Source organism: Trachurus trachurus (genome assembly GCF_905171665.1).
Source record: "Trachurus trachurus genome assembly, chromosome: 24".
Taxonomy (NCBI): Eukaryota; Metazoa; Chordata; class Actinopteri; order Carangiformes; family Carangidae; genus Trachurus; species Trachurus trachurus.
Window position 1 is genome coordinate 1,791,946 of NC_139910.1, and position 18,308 is coordinate 1,810,253.

At 42.9% G+C, this 18,308-nt stretch overlaps 2 protein-coding genes across 2 annotated transcripts; one reads left to right on the forward strand and one right to left on the reverse strand.

Moving 5' to 3' along the window:
- Positions 1-475: 475 nt before the first annotated feature.
- LOC311007308 (cytochrome P450 2K1-like) lies at positions 476-3,523 on the forward strand. The gene is made up of 9 exons (XM_084000440.1): positions 476-798; positions 926-1,088; positions 1,202-1,351; positions 1,440-1,600; positions 1,677-1,856; positions 2,235-2,376; positions 2,464-2,648; positions 2,965-3,106; positions 3,188-3,523. Exons 1-9 carry the CDS (start codon positions 586-588, stop codon positions 3,352-3,354), a joined length of 1,503 nt encoding a protein of 500 aa, XP_083856566.1. The 5' UTR covers positions 476-585; the 3' UTR covers positions 3,355-3,523.
- Positions 3,524-4,268: 745 nt separating this feature from the next.
- Positions 4,269-18,220, reverse strand: LOC311007078 (uncharacterized protein; the record flags this gene model as incomplete). The annotated part of the gene is made up of 19 exons (XM_084000165.1): positions 17,968-18,220; positions 16,784-16,946; positions 16,390-16,539; positions 16,126-16,286; positions 15,850-16,029; positions 15,263-15,404; positions 15,009-15,193; positions 14,606-14,747; positions 14,333-14,512; positions 12,786-12,899; positions 8,605-8,834; positions 6,562-6,724; positions 6,225-6,374; positions 5,984-6,144; positions 5,705-5,884; positions 5,082-5,223; positions 4,829-5,013; positions 4,544-4,685; positions 4,269-4,456 (listed from the first exon to the last, which is right to left on the reverse strand). The coding sequence occupies exons 1-19, from the start codon at positions 18,172-18,174 to the stop codon at positions 4,269-4,271; spliced, it is 3,165 nt and encodes a 1,054-aa protein (XP_083856291.1). The 5' UTR covers positions 18,175-18,220.
- Between the last annotated feature and the right edge of the window lie 88 nt (positions 18,221-18,308).

The following is an 18,308-nucleotide window of genomic DNA, read 5'->3' on the forward strand; positions in this document are numbered from 1 at the left end:
ATAACTGTACCTGAAGGTAAAATTCATTTGCTAATGTGGCAAGGTGAAGAGAGCCCGGGCGGGGATTGAACCCACACCTCCCGGGTAATAGTCATGCATGCTTGCCGGTCACCCAAAGTGACATCCCCTTGGCCAAGTAGCCATGGCACATGATCAATTGGAGGCATAGTGACAGGAACCGTCAACTGTCACACTCACATTGGCTTGATTCTGCTACACATGATGCTATAATTATCGTTACGTTTTTTTCTGTACAACTGTGAGCTGCATCATCTCCCCATGTCGCATGGAGATGATTTCAACTGGTCTCAGCACTTGTGGGCTTTTTGTACTTGTGTGGAATTATACCAAAAATGTGGTGCACAGGAGTCTGTGTATGTTGTAAAACGTTGGCTCAGAGTTCAGAGAACATTGACCTAGTTACTAAGCAGCAGGTTACCAGGGCTTGCTGAGATTGTCCCTCCCCTTGGGCTGTGCCTATACGAAACCACAAAAGGCATCTCTGTTTACAAAAACACCCACAGGGCTCAAGACTCTAGAAAGAGACCTGCATGGTCAAGACACTATACCCTCAAGACAATATTTATGAAAATCATGGGAATATTGGATCCACTCCTCCAGACTTCCAGTTCTGTTTCTCTGTTTGGGACTCTACTGATCCTGCTGCTGCTCTATGTTTTGAATTTAAGCTTCAGCTCCCAGGACGACAGGAAAGAACCTCCAGGGCCCAGACCACTTCCTCTGGTGGGGAACCTGCTGCAGCTGGACCGTAAGGCACCTTACAAGACATTACTGAAGGTAAAGATGTTGTGTGTGTGCATGTGTGTTTATTTTAAGTAGTGTGTAAGGTAGAGTAGGTAGAAAACTCAACTCAACTCAACTGTCCCTTTAAGGAAGTAAATTTAAGGTGTGCTCCTGTTCATAGTTTGCCAAGAAATATGGATCCGTGTTCACCGTCTACATGGGCCCGCAGAAGGTGGTGGTCCTGGCAGGATACAGGACGGTGAAGGAGGCACTCGTCAACTACGCTGAAGAGTTTGGAGACAGAGAGCAAACACGTATTATGCATGAATCTAATCAGGGACATGGTAAGTAAAGAAAAAAAAATCTTTATTTACCTCAGTGATGCACTCACAGCAATGCTGACGACCTTTACCCCTCAGTTGTATAGACAACTTTGGTTTTTCCTCCTCCAACTCAGGTATCATCTGGTCCAACGGGGATTCGTGGAGAGAAATGAGGCGATTTGCTTTGACCAACCTCAAAGACTTTGGGATGGGTAAAAAGGCTTGTGAGGACAAAATCATAGAGGAGTGTAACTATCTGACCGAAGTGTTTAGGAAATGCAAAGGTAAATGATTTATGATGTAATCAGCCATATGGACGACATTCTTTCTGACATTAATCATTGACTTGTTTTGCTGTTTCCCTTGTTGCAGGAAAAACTGTTGCAACAGCTCAGCCAATCAACTATGCCGTCTCTAATATCGTCTGCTCCATGGTCTATGGCAGCAGGTATGAATATGATGATCCAGAGTTTACATCTCAAGTGAACCAAGCATCCAGGCGATTACAACTTATGGTCTCTCCTTCCATTCAGGTACAATAGGACATAAAGCACTGAGAATGAATAGAAGTGAAGAAGAAAATATATGAGTTTTTTCTGTCTTTGCCAGATGTACAACATGTTCCCATGGGTCTTTAGATGGATCGCAGACAGGAAGGAATTCCATAATATAGATTCTCTCATTATGAAACGCAACTTGGAGCTATTCCGGCGTCTGGATGAGACCCTCGACCCACAGATGTGCAGAGGCTTCGTGGACGCCTTTCTGGTCCACAAGAAAAAACTGGAGGTTGGAAAAATCTCTGTGATGATGTTTTGGTTTACAGATCTGATGGATGGTTTGGTGTCTATAACAATCCATTATTGCTTTTAACTTAAGCATATTCACATGTTTTTAATGCTGGTTGAGCCCAGTACAGAAACAGCTGTCACTAACGTGGAGGCTCTTTCTGTTCATTTTGTGTGTTGATGTTGAAATAATTGAAGTACTGAGCCAAGGTAGTTAGGGGGAAGGAATTACCTGTGAGTACCTGGTACAGCTCAGTGAGGATTAAATACCCACAATTCAAACAAGTTATTTCTCGTGTAGTGCTATTACAATGCAGAACTTAAAGAAAAAGAGGACAAACATTTGTTTAAACAGCTGCTAACGCTTTATCACCTGCAGGAATCTGGGGTTGTCAACAGTCACTTCCACAATGAAAACCTGCTGAAATCAGTTACAAATCTTTTTTCTGCCGGCACCGAGACAACAACAACCACACTGAAACTGGGACTTCTGCTGATGGCCAAGAACCCAAATATACAGGGTAAGGATCTTCAGACATCTGCAGCTTTCACACAATAACAACAAAAACAATGTTTCATGAGAACAAAAAGAAGTTTTGATCTTCCAGCTCAGGTCCAGGAGGAGCTGAGCAGCGTCGTGGGAAGTCGTCAGGTGCAGGTTGAAGACCGGAAGAACCTGCCCTTCACCAACGCTGTCATACATGAGACGCAGAGACTGGCCAACGTCGCTCCACAGGGACTTCCTCACAAAACCTCCAAAGACGTCACCTTCCAGGGCCACTTCATCAGAAAGGTTCAAACAGAGGCCTAGGCTGACTCTGAAAAAAGAAATAATCCTTAAAGTTTTGGTTAAAGATCTGAAACACTTGTCCTACAGAGACAAATGAAGTTGAACTTAGAACTCTGTTGAATATGACGACCGGATAATGTTTAGCCTGGTTCATGTAAACCTGGGCATCTTCTCTAATGACCCTTGAGTGCAGCTACTGTTCTTCTACTTTTATATCATCTTCATGTCCCCAAAACCTGGTGTCTTGTCATATTAAAACATTAGTGAGCAGTTTGAGGAGAATATCATATTGGACATGTTTGTCCTGTGTTGTCCACAGGGGACCACGGTGTTTCCTCTCATGTCGTCCGTCCTGTTTGATGAGACTGAGTGGGAGAGACCTCACTCCTTCCATCCTGCTCACTTCCTGGACAAAGACGGAAAGTTTGTCAAGCGAGACGCCTTCCTACCTTTTTCTGCAGGTTTGGCAGCTTCAACAATTGCTTCTGTTTTTCATGTTGGGTTTTCAGATAAGCTCCAGAGTTTCTTTTGTCCTGTTGCAGGTCGTAGAGCGTGTCCAGGAGAGAGTTTGGCCAGGATGGAGCTTTTCATCTTCTTCACCACCCTCCTGCAGCAGTTCCGTCTTTCTCTTCCACCTGGAGTTTCAGAGGATGAACTGGATAAAGTCAATTTACGCCTCACCCTCGACCCTTTACATCAAAAACTGTGAAAATGTTCCATTCACTGATGTAATCAAGAGAATCTCTGTTAAATTGTTGGACATGTCTCTTTGGCTGCTTATCCTATCGCCGGAGAGCATGAACACGTTTTCTCGTAATTTGAGATGAAAAGGAAAGATGTATGATTTTCATGTCAACAATAAACATGTCAATGTCAAATTTTCTACCACAAATTGCATTTTCACATTGAGCTGTGTGGATTCATGTCGGTGCTGTTTTCAGTCCAAGATAGGGCGAGATGCATTCAACAGGATCAGAATTATGTTTATTATGCTACAGCTGCTAAAACTGGATCTGAGGGTGAATCAAACTGTGCACACACATTCATACATGCAGTGTTTCCTCATAACAGTATTCCTCTGGGGGGGGGGGGGGGGGTGAGTGGCTCCCGAGGGCCAGTGTTGCAACAACAGTTATAGAAGCATTTAGATCTCTCATACAGGTGCAGTACAGAAGACATGCTCACAGATGTAAAACCCTCAGGATTCTGAGGAGCAGTTTTGAAGCTCCATGCTGGAGATCAATCCAAGAAACTCAGTCCACCTACACCTTCAGTCTGCCCCGGGATTGAGCATTTTTCCCCTAGTCTGTGCACCAGCTCTACACAAATTTGGGTGCAATGCAACTCTGCACTTGATCTCAGTTCATTTAATTCTATATCAGAATGACCACCGGCATCATTGGTGTCAAATAAATGTTTTATTGGTTGGACAGGTGTATTGATATGGAACATATGAGATTGTAAGGCTGAAGCCAAGTATTGTTTATTATCAGCAAATTACATCCAAATATAACATTGTTATTTTGCATCACGTTTTACTAACTTTACAGTAGATTAGTGGTTCTGAATATTTTCACTACGGTTAAACTAATGTGGTTTTTCGTTATCAAGCCCTTCTGCTCCTCACATACGGGGGACAGCACAGAGTTTATGAGATGAAGGGCTCAGAGTGATGCCCACAGATGGAGTCAGATCCAGGTCATCCTCTGAAACTCCAGGTGGAGGAGTGAAGCGGAACTGCTGCAGGAGGGTGGTGAAGAAGAGGAAGAGCTCCATCCTGGCCAGACTCTCTCCAAGACAGACTCTACGACCTGCAGGAGAGGCAGGGAAGGAAAATGTTTACGCATTATCTGTGACTAAGTTGTGGGCAATAAGAAGAAGTGCTAAAGCTCACTAACCTGCAGAAAAAGGTATGAAAGCATCTCTTTTCATGAACTTTCCATCTTTGTCCAGGAAGTGAGCCGGATGGAAGGAGCGAGGTCTCTCCCACTCGTTCTCATCGTACAGGACTGACATCAGCAGAGGATACACTGTGGTTCCCTGTGGACATAAAACTTTTGTTTGAGAAGCTTTTCTCAGCCAAACATACAGATTCACCAATTGTTTTTGACATTTGTAGTTATTGTGTATCATCCTATGTGTCGGCTTCTATCCTACGCATCAGGAGCTCTGTTCAGTCTGACCTTCTTGATGAAGTGACCCTGGAAGGTGACGTCCTGACTCGTTTTGTGAGGCAGTGAAAAAGGGATGATGTTGGCCACTCTCTGAGTCTCGTGGATGACAGCGTCAGTGAAGGGCAGGTTCTTCCTGTCTTCAACCTGCACCTGACGACTTCCTATCACACTGCTGATCTCCTGCTGGACCTGGTCTGAGAGAGGGGGAACCTTTTAAGATGCAGCTTGTGATGTGAATTTCTGCACATCTGCAACTCCTTACCTTGGATTTTGGGATATTTCGCCATTAGGAGAAGTCCCCATCTGATTGTAGTTGATGTTGTTTCAGTGCCGGCAGCAAACAAATGAAGAACTGTTATCAAAAGGTTTTCATTATGGAAGTGACTGTTGGTGATCTCAGAGTTCTGCACATATGGAGAAAAATCAAGAAAATCTTTATGTAAAACATGGTGTCAGTGATCAACTGGTGGTTAGAATGCAATAACAAAGCTGTGTTGTGCAGGATCTGGCTTCATGAACAGCTTGGAGCAGGAATCTGGTGCAGTTAAAGTCTGTTTGACCAACTGTTTTGATCTCTCTGTACTTCATTGTGCCATCTTGAGTGTAGGTTTTCATTGTACCATATAAACATGTGGAGACCCAATAATTTAAGAGGGAGGAGCTCACATTCACTAACATGCACACACAGGTGGAACAAAGACCAGAGAAGCTCAGATTACAACACACAGCAAGGTGTTACCTCTTTCTCTGCTGAGGACAAAACAACAGATGATTGTTCAGTCCTACTCAAGTCTTAAACATCGACATGTAAAAATCAGAGATCACACTGTCATTGGAAATGATTGACTAACATGAGCACCATAGTGAAGGCAGCTGATTACCAACCTCCAGACGTTGCTTCCTAACCAGGAAGGCGTCTATAAAACCTCTGCACATCTCTGGATTGAGGGTCTCAGTCAGACGTCTGAGCAGCTCCAAGTTCATTTTCTTATTGGCTTCGTACAATTTGTAGAATTTCTGTCTGTTAGCGATCCATCTCCCCAGCCACGGGAACAAGTTGTACACCTGTCAAAATATAATGTAGTATAAGATTAACCAGATCCAGAACCTTGAATTCAGTTCTATGCAGTTTCAGCAGTTGCTGAACGTGTTGGATTCATAAACCTGAATTGATGGGGAGCCCATAAGTAGACCATATTTGTTTGCTCGATCCACCATGGATGTAAATTCAGGATCATCATACTCAAACCTGCTGCCATAGACCATGGAGCAGATGATGTTAGAGACTGCACAATTCACTGGTTGGGTCGCATCAAAGGCTTCTCCTGCAACCACCAAACAACAACAACTGATCTGAGATGTTGCTGATCGTGCAGGTAGTGTGAATGAAAAATTAAACCAGTACCTTTGAATTTCTTCAGCACCTCAGTGAGGTAGTGAGTTTCCTCAGAGATTTTGTCCTCACAGGCCTTTTTACCCATCCCATAATCTCTCAGGTTGGTCAAAGCAAACCGTCTCATTTCTTTCCATGAATCCCCATTGGACCATAAAACCCCTGAGATGAAGCATTTCAAATAAATATGTGATTATAAAGAGGTAAATACAAAATATTTAAAACAAAACCATGTCCTTGACTGACTCTCTGCAACATTACCCCGTCTCTCAGTCCTTTGTCGACTATGGATAACAGGCACCATTGTGGAAACAGTGCATGGAGAAGGTCTTGTTCCTTCTTGTCTTACCGTGTCCTTGACTGACTTCTTGCATAATGAGCATTGCATCTCTTTCTCCAAACTCTTCACCGTGGTTGACGAGTGCCTCTTTCACCGTCTTGTAGCCTGCCAGGACCACCACCTTCTTAGGGCCCATGTAGATGGTGAACACTGATCCATATTTCTTTGAAAACTAAAAACAACAGCATATTACATATACGTTCTTGTGTACATTTATATCATAATGACTGACCCTTGATCATAACTACTCCTTTTTTAAATTCATACTTTATATTTGTACCTACAGCGACAACAACAACAACAAAACATTGACATAATTCACTACAATATTACATAGACAGAGGATATACAGTGCATGTTCTCTTAAGCCTACCACACACATAAAGATAATCGGGTTGATTTTGCCCCAATTTTGCCCCTTCCGACCAAGGGAAATTATCGCTCGATTATCTCAGGTTCTTAAGATTATTTTATGAGATTCTCCTGTGGTGTGTGGTGTGCTCTCCCAACAATCGGCTTGTAAAACGGTCGGTGCCAACGATCGTAAATATTAAACATGACCGTTTGGATCAAAATCCTGAGTCACTGACTCAGCGGATTGTGACGTGAAATTGAATGAAGCCAATAAAGAAGTGAGCTGACTGAAGAACACATAGCATGACATAGCTAAAGTGTCCATGGCTACACAAGTACATCAGAAAGATTCAAAATACACAGGGCTAAGGGGCCGTGTCCACCAGATGCGTTTTTAGCGCTCTGGGCGTCTACTTTCCATTCAAATCCTATTGAGTTGGGCGCTCACAGCGCTCAGCGCCCTCGGCGGTAAAACGCCCTCGGCGCTTGCTTCTTTTTGTCGCGGCGCTGAGAGCGCTTCGAGTTGAAATCTGTTCAACTTTTAGAACAGCGCTGCGCTCGTCAATGTCACTTTTCCCCGCACTGACCAATCAGAATCAAGAAGGGGCGGGACATATGTTACCGACAGCAACACAACCGGAGACGTGGCTCGGTTTATATCATGACCATTGAAGGTAGGCCGACCTCAGGGTCCATGTCAAAAGCTGCCGCTAATGCTGTTGTGTATTTCTGACACTCGTTGTAGTGTTTACATTAAACAAGGCCGGAACACGGAAGTGTCAGAGGACTCGTTTTATAACCTAGCAACAGCGGCATTCTGACGAGGGAGAGAGAGAGCGCTAAGCGCTGGGAAAGCAGCGCTGAAAACGCGTCTGGTGGACACAGCCCCTAGATCAGATTTCGAAACAAAACAAATCTTATAGTCCATCAAAACAATATTATGCAATGATTCCAGAATTTTCAGTCCTAAATATAATAGTGTTGTTTAGCATATCTGTTATTCGCTTCATATCTGGGAGGTTTAAAAATTCTGAGACCAACACTTCAGTAGAGAAACATTGCAGTTTGTGATTTTCTTTTCTCTAGTTTAAACCAAGGCTAAAGGTTAAACCAACTCTTGACTACGTGCTGGCCCTGTTTATCTGTCTGGTTCTCGTTTCAGCTCCGTTCCAGGGGAAGCTGGAGGCAGTGGGCCATCCTAAGCAGACCACACCTCAGGGTGTGATTTCACTTGATAAAAGGCTGCCTCAGTCATACATAAATACATTCACACACAAGCACACACACACACCACTCGCACCCACACACACACACTACATTTGATGCACCACACATAGTACACATGATTTTCCTTTTGGGTTTATTTACTCAAATACATGGTTAAACATCCTCAGTGTGCTCTGTGTGCCCTCTCTCCTTTGTTCCAACCTGTAAACCAGGGTTGTAACAACTACTTGCCTAATCCCAAACTTTATCTAAATCCAACTTATTCCTATGATAAAACATGTGTCCAATTCAAAAGTTCTTAATGGCAACTCTGTGTCTCCATAGGGAAGAAGGGTCCCCACAATGTTACTGTGATGTTACTGTCTTCACAGCCTGAGAAATACCTGAACCACACTCACACACCTGGAAGAAGCACTTTTACCTATCGCAAGTTTCTACAGTAAAAGAATGTCACCCGGTCACATAATTTACCTTCAGTAATGTATTGTAGGGTCTCTTCAGGTCCAGCTGCAGCAGGTTCCCCAGCAGAGGAAGTGGTCTGGGACCTGGAGGCTCCTTCCTTTGGTCCTGGGAGCTGAAGCTGAAGGTTGAAACAAAGTAGAGCAGCAGCAGGATTAGTAGAGTCCCCAACAGAGAGACAGAACTGGACGTCTGCAGAAACAGATCTAATATCCCCATAGTCTTAACAAAGTGTCCAGAAGTTCAGAGTGTCCTGGATTCAAGTGAAGAAAAAGCTTAATCTAATGGGAGAGATGAGAGAGGGGGAGGGACAAACTGTTGAAACCTGGCCCCACAGAAGAAACATCAGGTTAATGTTTAATAGAACCTGGGTCACACAGTAGACAGCTGCTCTTGCAGTATAAAGTGTGTGTGTCATGTAAGGATCATCTGATATGAATTCATCTCTTTCTTTGCTAAAACATAAACTTTGCACAAATATTTGACTGAGAACAGCACTGACATGAATCCACACAGCACAATTTGTGGTAGAGACATTTGACAGGGATCATTCCTACACTACACTGGTTAAATATTGGACAGAACACATGCTAGGTTATTTTGACCCAACAAGTTGGGTTGGTTTCCTTAAACCAACAGTTGGGTTGTTTATACAACCCAGTTGGGTTGTTCATATAACCCAATTAAGGGTTCACATTGACTACACTGCTGGGTTCTTTTAAACCAATCAAGTTGGGTTGCTAATTGAAGCTAGTACTCAACAGTGTGTCACAAACTTGCACTTAACAACTATATTGTGACAGGCTAGGGTTCTAGAAAGGCGTGGAGTGGGTTTGACACAGCCGAGTCAGATCTTCACCAATCAAAGGAGCTCCTCTCCTCACCTTTAACTGCGCGGAGGGCGATGCGCGCTGCAAGTTTGTCATTTTATACTTGGACATGGACGGAGGAGACAGCGACGCCAGAGGCCGAACCTCTCCCCGGAGGAAACAGCTGTTTCCCCGGAGGTCCGAGCTCAGAGTGACCAATAATGAGTTTACTAATAATAATACAAATATCCTTGTTTGATCTGATACACTGAGAACCCCTGCCCAATGTAAGAAACAACTAATAAACTAATAAAGAAACTCACATTTATTCAAACCCTGTGTAAGCAAGATGAGAGGTGTAATCACAACATAAACAAACACCATGCGTAACGGATGAAATCAGCGTAAAGGACGCTCTCTCTCTCTCTCTCTCTCTCTCTCTGTCCGTCTCTTTTTTTCTCTTTTTTTTCTGTGATAGAGATAGTATACTGTAGTAGGCTATATACTGACTATCTGATACCGAGGCTGTGGTGGACTAAGAGAGATGAAGATTTGTGTTTTGTTTTTCATTACGGCTGCCTGATGCGGTCGCTCGCGCTAATGATTTAATAAGTAAATAAATAAATAAAGCGATCATCACAAGGGCAGAGTGGTATCTCAACACGGCAGAGACATGCAGTCATCCTCCCTCAGTCCTGCTTGGGACATCCACAGCTGCTTTTCAGTGCCAGTTCGTCCCTGCTGTGTTAATTCAGGTGGAGTTTCCATTACGCGTGCCACAGCCTTTGATCTCTGCTTTGATCTGACGTCAGATGTGACGGGACAATCTATATAGATATAAATTCACGTGTTGATTCCATTAGTTGCATTAAATAGTGGTTATTGTGGATATTTATTGCATTGAAATGTGTCTGGAACTGTGGAGATCTGCCTGTGAGGTCTTGGTGACGTGTGTGCACTGCAGGTCAGTCAGTCAAACTTCCACTGCACCTGCTGCGCTCCACCCTGCGCTGAGAGTAGACCTGGTTGGAGGTGGCGAGCTTTCAGCGCAACCTCGGCGAGACATTTTCGCACAAAACTTCCACTGCACCAAGCTGAATCTGTGACGCCTCCCCCTGCTGCGCGGCCACGCCTATCTCAGCGCAGCACGATCTACAAATCTCCCAATCTGACTTTGCGCTAGGCTGCGCTGGTCGAAACTTGCATTAGACCGGCTGCACTACCTTGCGCCACCTGCGCTGCGCCAGCAACCTAGGGCCCATGGTGTCAAAGTGCTTATTTACAACAGTAATTGTAAACTGAGTAGAACATTGAATTAGTAAATTAGTGTGTAGAACAGTATCACTAAAGATTGTGTAGCTGTAACATCTGTGGCGATATGTAACAGAAATAACCTAAACTTAGAATCACAAACACACTGTCCCAAAGCATGCTGGGAAACTCCTCCCACCGAACGTCAACCCAACATGTTGGGTAGTCCGAAATGACCCAACACAGTATAATGGAAATTACAACCCAACAGCTAATAACTCAACTGCCAATGACAATAACCCAGCAAATTGGGTTCTTAGATTACCCAACTTGATGAAAACAACCCAATTAAACTAACCAACAGTCTCAACTCAGCTGTTGGGTTGAAAAAATAACCCAACATTTCTTAGAGTGTATGTTCATATCATACCCTTTTTCTAAAAAAGGGTCCTATGTTCCCCGCTGTGTATGTAACCGGGGAACATAGAACCCTTTTTTAGAAAAAGGGCCCTATGTTGCCTGCTTTGGTAACACTTTACAATAAGGTACACAAAATTAGAGTAGTTACTGAGGAACTAATGATTAATTAACTATTAGTTAATGGTCAGTTGTTCAGGAACCCCTGATCAAATTTCAGAGGAGTAGTTACTGATGAACTAATGAGGAACTAATGATCAGTTCTTCATTAACTCATGATCAAATTTCATAGAAAGTTAATCACAACTTGATGATTAGTGAACTAGTTACTTCATCAGTACAGAATCATTACTCAATAACATGTCCAGTAGTTAACCTTTATGACCTTAAGTGACACATAATGAGTGGTTTTTCATTTCTTCATCTTCATCTTTACATTAGTAGTTCCTTAAAAAAATCACAGACAGCAGGATTCTTGAGAAGATTTTATTCATTAATTTCAGACCACATACATATTAATATGACCATCCATGTTGCCTTCGAAATAAATATGATAGTTTGTCACATGTTTGCTAGGCTAAATGAATGTATCATGGGGCTGTGTGTAAAGTACTGTATGCTGATCACACCGTGGTTCACAGTAAAATTGTTTGAGGTGCACAAAAGTTAGAGTAGTTATTTACTATGAAACAAATTTGGAATGAATGAGGAACTCAATATTAGTTAATGGCGAGTTCTTCAGTAACTCCTAATCAAATTACTGAGGAACTAACTATTACTTAATCATTAGTTACCCTTTTTGTGTACCTTAAGGTAAAGTGAGACATCAAAATGACTAGGTAATGAGTACTGAATCATTACTGAATCATTAGTTACCCATTTTGTGTAATGTACACAAACATTACAGTAGTTACTGATGAACTAATGAGGAACCAAAATAATCATTTGCCTGGTCCCATGTTCCCCGGCAACAGCGGGGAACATGGGACCCTTTTTTAGAAAAGGGGTCCTATGTTCCCCAGTATGTATTGCGACTGGGGAACATAGGACCCTTTTTGGGAAAAACGGGGGAAAAAAGCCCCCTTTTCAAAAATAGGGTCCTATGTTCAGCCATTGACACAGCAATGTCAAAACGGACGCATTTCAGCTCTTGGCTTTCTTTTGAGTGAAAGAAAGCCCAGAATGTGGCAAGGTGAAGAGGGCCCGGGCGTGGTTGACATGTTGGACATTGGTAATAAAAGGAAACAACACTGAGAATGAGCCCAAGATTACAAAAAAAAAAGGGCACCGCCAAGTGAAGCAGAAATCATCTTGTTTCAGATTCAGTGGCTTGTGAATTGTCAGTAGCCTATTTAGCATCATGTGTAGCAGCATCTAGCTAATGTTAGCTAATACATTTTACCTTAAGTTAAAGTTGTTGTTGTGGATGCTGTGTTGGTTCATTGACAGGTCCATCAGCAGGTTGTTCTAGTATCTGTAAACAAACAGTGGAGAAACAGATAATTGAACTTTGGAATATTGTATCTAAAGTAAACTGACTGAACAACCTGTACTTTTATCAGAGTCATATTCTACCAGGATAATTGGAACCACTGACACCAAAGCAAATGGGTGAGAAACTGGTGACAAAGTCTAGAGACCAGAATGATACGGCAGTAAAACTGGTCAACAACAGATCAAGGATCAGTTTAATGCTTCGGACAAGAGCTCTCCAACCATGTCCAGGTCCAACAGCAGAAAGTTGACCTCCAGACATGGGGAATAGCACATGGTTGATGTCATGGGAGTTACACTGTGTGCCAGTTTTAGAGCCATCCACAATGATCACAGCTGCAGGAAGTGTAAGGACACAACACAAGGGAACCTGAAATTGTCTCTTTCCTCACCCTCCAAAACCACAACGTAACTCACAAGTGCTGACTCATAAGTATCAGGAAGTAAAGCAGCAACAAGTTCAGTGAAATGGCACAAGGCCCTTCAGACAGAGTTCTGTAGGATGCACTGGATTTCTGTACCTGATTGTCGCTGTGTGTTGGATATGCACTCCATTAAAAACTTGAAATGTAAAATTTAACATATGTGACAGTTGAGGGTCCTGTCACTATGCCTCCAATTGATCATGCACCCTGGCTACTTGGCTAGTGGTTAGCAGGCATGACTGTAACCCGGGAGTCTGGGGTTTGAAGCCCGCCTGGGCCCTCTTCACCTTGCCACACATACAATTATTGTGCCTACACCACAGGCGGACAAACACAGGAAACACTGAGGCAGCAGGTTGGAGATGTGCTGACATCATGGGAAGTTTAATCCTGGAGCTGCTCGGAGCAGATCTTTTCTTAGTGCTGAGGCCTCGGGTTCCTCCGTCAGAGAATTAAAAACCATGATGAGGAGGGTTATGCAGAATATGCATAACAACACGCTGCTGGGAAAACCTGCAGCGTTTCCTCATAGCAATATTCCTCTAGGGGGGGGGGGGACCAGGGAAATTGTGTGAGTGGCTCCCGAGGGCCTGTGTTGCAACAACAGTTAAAGAAGCATTTAGATCTCTCATACAGGTGCAGTACAGAAGACATGCTCACAGATGTAAAACCTTCAGGTTTCTGAGGAGCAGTTTTGAAGCTCAATGCCACCAAACTCCTTCTGCTCACCATCTACAGAATCCAGTGACATCCTGGAAGGCATCCAAGAAGCTCAGTCCACCTTCACCTTCAGTCTGCCCCAGGATTGAGCATTTTCCCCTAGTCTGTGCACCAGCTCTACACAAAGTTTGGTGCAATCCAACTCGCACTTGATCTCAGTTAATTTAATTCTATATCAGAATGACCACCGGCCTCTTTGGTGTCAAATAAAGCTTTTATTGGTTGGACAGGTGTATTGGTGTGGAACATATGAGATTGCTTTACTTTATAGTAGTAGTAGTAGTAATAGTAGTAGTTTATTCAATCTTTTACACAAAATTATTTACAGTTGAGCATCAATTACAGTCGGTCAACCTTCCATAATACCATCATTCGTTCAACTAGTTCATAAATAGATCGAAAAGGTGTAGGCTGAAGCTATTTAGCTTATAGATGCCTACCCTTTGGATTGGTTGGAAGTTAGTTTTATACTGTAGGTGTTTCCCCAAATCTCTACACAGTATGACAGATATGGTAATATGAGCGTGTTGTATAGTGTATATAACGTTCAGCGGTGCTGAATATTTTCACTACGGTTAAACTAATGTGGTTTTTCGTTATCAAGCCCTTCTGCTCCTCACATACGGGGGACAGCACAGAGTTGATGAGGTGAAGGGCTGTGAGTGATGCCCACAGATGGAGTCAGATCCAGGTCATCCTCTGAAACTCCAGGTGGAGGAGTGAAGCGGAACTGCTGCAGGAGGGTGGTGAAGAAGAGGAAGAGCTCCATCCTGGCCAGACTCTCTCCAAGACAGACTCTACGACCTACAGGAGAGGCAGGGAAGGAAAATGTTTACGCATCATCTGTGACTAAGTGGAGGGCAACGAGAAGACGTTCAGGTAGTTGAGGTCACAAACCTGCAGAAAAAGGTATGAAAGCATCTCTTTTCATGAACTTTCCATCTTTGTCCAGGAAGTGAGCCGGATGGAAGGAACGAGGTCTCTCCCACTCGTTCTCATCGTACAGGACCGACATCAGCAGAGGAAACACTGTGGTTCCCTTTAGACATGAAGCAATTTGAAAAGCTTTTTCTCAGATATATTGAGGAGTAACAAAAATAAAATTAGATATACATTCAAAGCATGTTAAACAATATGTTCACGTTTCTGAATATACAACCTGACAACTATTTATGGATTTCAGTGCAATTTTGTGCAGCTATCACTTCATTCATCAATTGTTTTTGACATTTGTATTTATTGTGTATCATCCTATGTGTCGGGTTCTATCCTACGCATCAGGAGCTCTGTTCAGTCTGACCTTCTTGATGAAGTGACCCTGGAAGGTGACATCCTGACTCGTTTTGTGAGGCAGGTTCATGGGGACGATGTTGGCCAGTCTCTGAGTCTCGTGGATGACAGCATCAGTGAAGGGCAGGTTCTTCCTGTCTTCAACCTGCACCTGACGACTTCCTATCACACTGCTGATCTCCTGCTGGACCTGGTCTGAGAGAGAAAGAATCTGTTTATGATGCCTCTTGTGATGTTAATCTCTGCACATCTGCAGTTCCTTACCTTGGATTTGTGGATATTTCGCCATTAACAGAAGTCCCCATCTGATTGTAGTTGATGTTGTTTCAGTGCCGGCAGCAAACAGATGAATAACTGTTATCAAAAGGTTTTCATTATGGAAGTGACTGTTGGTGATCTCAGAGTTCTGCACATATGGAGAAAAATCAAGGAAATCTTTATGTCAACATGGCGTCAGTGATTGACTGGTTAAGTAGAACATGATAAAAACATGACAGGTGTGAAGGGCTGTTGTGCAGGATCTGGCTCCATGAACAGCTTGGAGCAGGAATCTGGTGCAGTTAAAGTCTGTTTGGAACTCTCTGTACTTCATTGTGCCACCTTGAGTGTAGGTTTTCATTGTACCATTATAAACATGTGGAGACCCAATAATTTAAGAGGGAGGAGCTCACATTCACTAACGTGCACACACAGGTGGAACAAAGACAAGAGAAGCTCAGATTACAACACACAGGGAGGTGTTACCTCTTTCTCTGCTGAGGACAAAACAACAGATGATTGTTCAGTCCTACTCAAGTCTTAAACATCGACATGTAAATAATCAGCGACAGTGAAGGCAGCTGATTACCAACCTCCAGACGTTGCTTCCTAACCAGGAAGGCGTCTATAAAACCTCTGCACATCTCTGGATTGAGGGTCTCAGTCAGACGTCTGAGCAGCTCCAAATTCATTTTCTTACTGGCTTCGTGCAGTTTGTAGAATTTCTGTTTGTTAGCGATCCAGCTACCCAACCACGGGAACAAGTTGTACACCTGTCAAAATATAATGTATAAGATCAACCAGATCAAGAACCTTGGATTCAGTTCTATGCAGTTTCAGCAGTTGCTGAACGTGTTGGATTCATAAACCTGTATTGATGGGGAGCCAATAAGTTGACCAATTTTGTTTACTCGATCCACCATGGATGTAAATTCAGGATCATCATATTCAAACCTGCTGCCATAGACCAGGGAGCAGATGATGTTAGAGACTGCACAGTTCACTGGTTGGGTCGCATCAAAGGCTTCTCCTGCAACCACCAAACAACAACAATTGAGAATCATGAAACATGTTTTTAAACCTGAGATGTTGCTGATCATGCAGGTGGTGTGAATGAAAAATGAAACCAGCACCTTTGAATTTCTTCACCACCTCAGTGAGGTAGTGAGCTTCCTCAGAGATTTTGTCCTCACAGGCCTTTTTACCCATCCCATAATCTCTCAGGTTGGTCAAAGCAAAGCGTCTCATTTCTTTCCATGAATCCCCATTGGACCATAAAACCCCTGAGATGAAGCATTTCAAATAAATATGTTATTATAAAGAAATTACAAAATATTTAAAACAGAACCATGTCCTTGACTGACTCTCACCCTGACATACTTTCACTGTCTCTATATACAGTATATCAGTGAATATTTAACATTTCCTACCAGATGTTTTCCATCAGAAAGACCTTAGTCGACTATGGATAACAGGCATCATTGTGAAAACAGTGCATGGAGAAGGTCTTGTTCCTTCTTGTCTTACCGTGTCCTTGACTGACTTCTTGCATTATGAGCATTGCATCTCTTTCTCCAAACTCTTCAGCGTGGTTGACGAGCGCCTCCTTCACTGTCCTGTATCCTGCCAGGACAACCACCTTCTGCGGGCCCATGTAGATGGTGAACACTGATCCATATTTCTTTGAAAACTAAAGACAGCAGCATATATTACATACGTACATGTTCTTGTGTACATTTATATCATAATGACTGACCCGTTATCATAAATACTCCTTTTAAAATTCATACTTATAATATTTGTACCTACAACAACAAAACATTGACATAATTGGCTTCATGCACAGCTCCACTACTTCCTGATCTTAAGCCAGCTCCTTTATTTCCTGTCTTACATTATTGGACAAACTGATTAATCCAGGTGTGTCTGAATCATTGTTGTGAGGTCATCAGACACACCTGGATTAATCAGTTTGTCCAATAATGTAAGACAGGAAATAAAGGAGCTGGCTAAAGTTCAGGAAGTAGTGGAGCTGTACATAAGATTAGATTAGATTAGATTGCTTTATTTGACCCGCAGGTACATTTGGCTCGCAGTGAGAGACATTCATACAAAAACAATACAATAAATAAGAAACAGTAAAAATACCTACACTATCATTATACCATCATCATTCTATGCTGCCTCACAAAGTGCATATAAAGTGGCTAACCTCAAAGTGCACAGCACAGGTGCATAAGTGGCACACAACAACAAATCATCATCATCATCATCATCATCATCATCATCATCATCATCATCATCATCATCATCATCATCATCATCATCATCATCATCATCATCAACATCATCATCAACATCAACATCACCACCACACCTCAACCATCATCAGGATATCAACTCTTATTAAGATGTATGATGGCTGCAGGGACAAAACTAGCCCTAGCATAAAGCCTATTCACTACAATATTATAGAGGGAGGATATACAGTTCAAGTTCTCTTAAGCCTACCACACACATAAAGATAATCTGGATAATCACGACCAAGGACAAAGATCGCCCGATTATCTCAGGCTTTTAAGATTATTTTATGAGATTCTCCTGTGGTGTGGTGTGTTAAGAGTCAAATTCTCCTGACAATCGGCACACCCCTGGAAGAAGCACTTTTACCTATCGCAAGTTTCTACAACAAAAACAGTCACATAATTTACCTTCAGTAATGTATTGTAGGGTCTCTTCAGGTCCAGCTGCAGCAGGTTCCCCAGCAGAGGAAGTGGTCTGGGACCTGGAGGCTCCTTCCTTTGGTCCTGGGAGCTGAAGCTGAAGGTTGAAACAAAGTAGAGCAGCAGCAGGATCAGTAGAGTCCCCAACAGAGAGACAGAACTGGACGTCTGCAGAAACAGATCTATTATCCCCATAGTCTTAACAAAGTGTCCAGAAGCTCGGAGTGTCCTGCATTCAGGTGAAGAAAAGGCTTCATCTAATGGGAGAGATAAGGGAGGGGGAGCGGCAAAGTGTTGAAACCTGGCCCCACAGAAGAAACATCAGGTTA

Bases quoted from the DNA above. Each gene is read 5' to 3' on its own strand.
- LOC311007308 (XM_084000440.1), top strand. From the start codon at position 586: ATGAAAATCATGGGAATATTGGATCCACTCCTCCAGACTTCCAGTTCT. The intron at 2,649-2,964 runs GTTCAAACAGAG...TGTTGTCCACAG, and splicing joins AGGGCCACTTCATCAGAAAG to GGGACCACGGTGTTTCCTCT. The intron at 3,107-3,187 runs GTTTGGCAGCTT...GTCCTGTTGCAG, and splicing joins CTTCCTACCTTTTTCTGCAG to GTCGTAGAGCGTGTCCAGGA.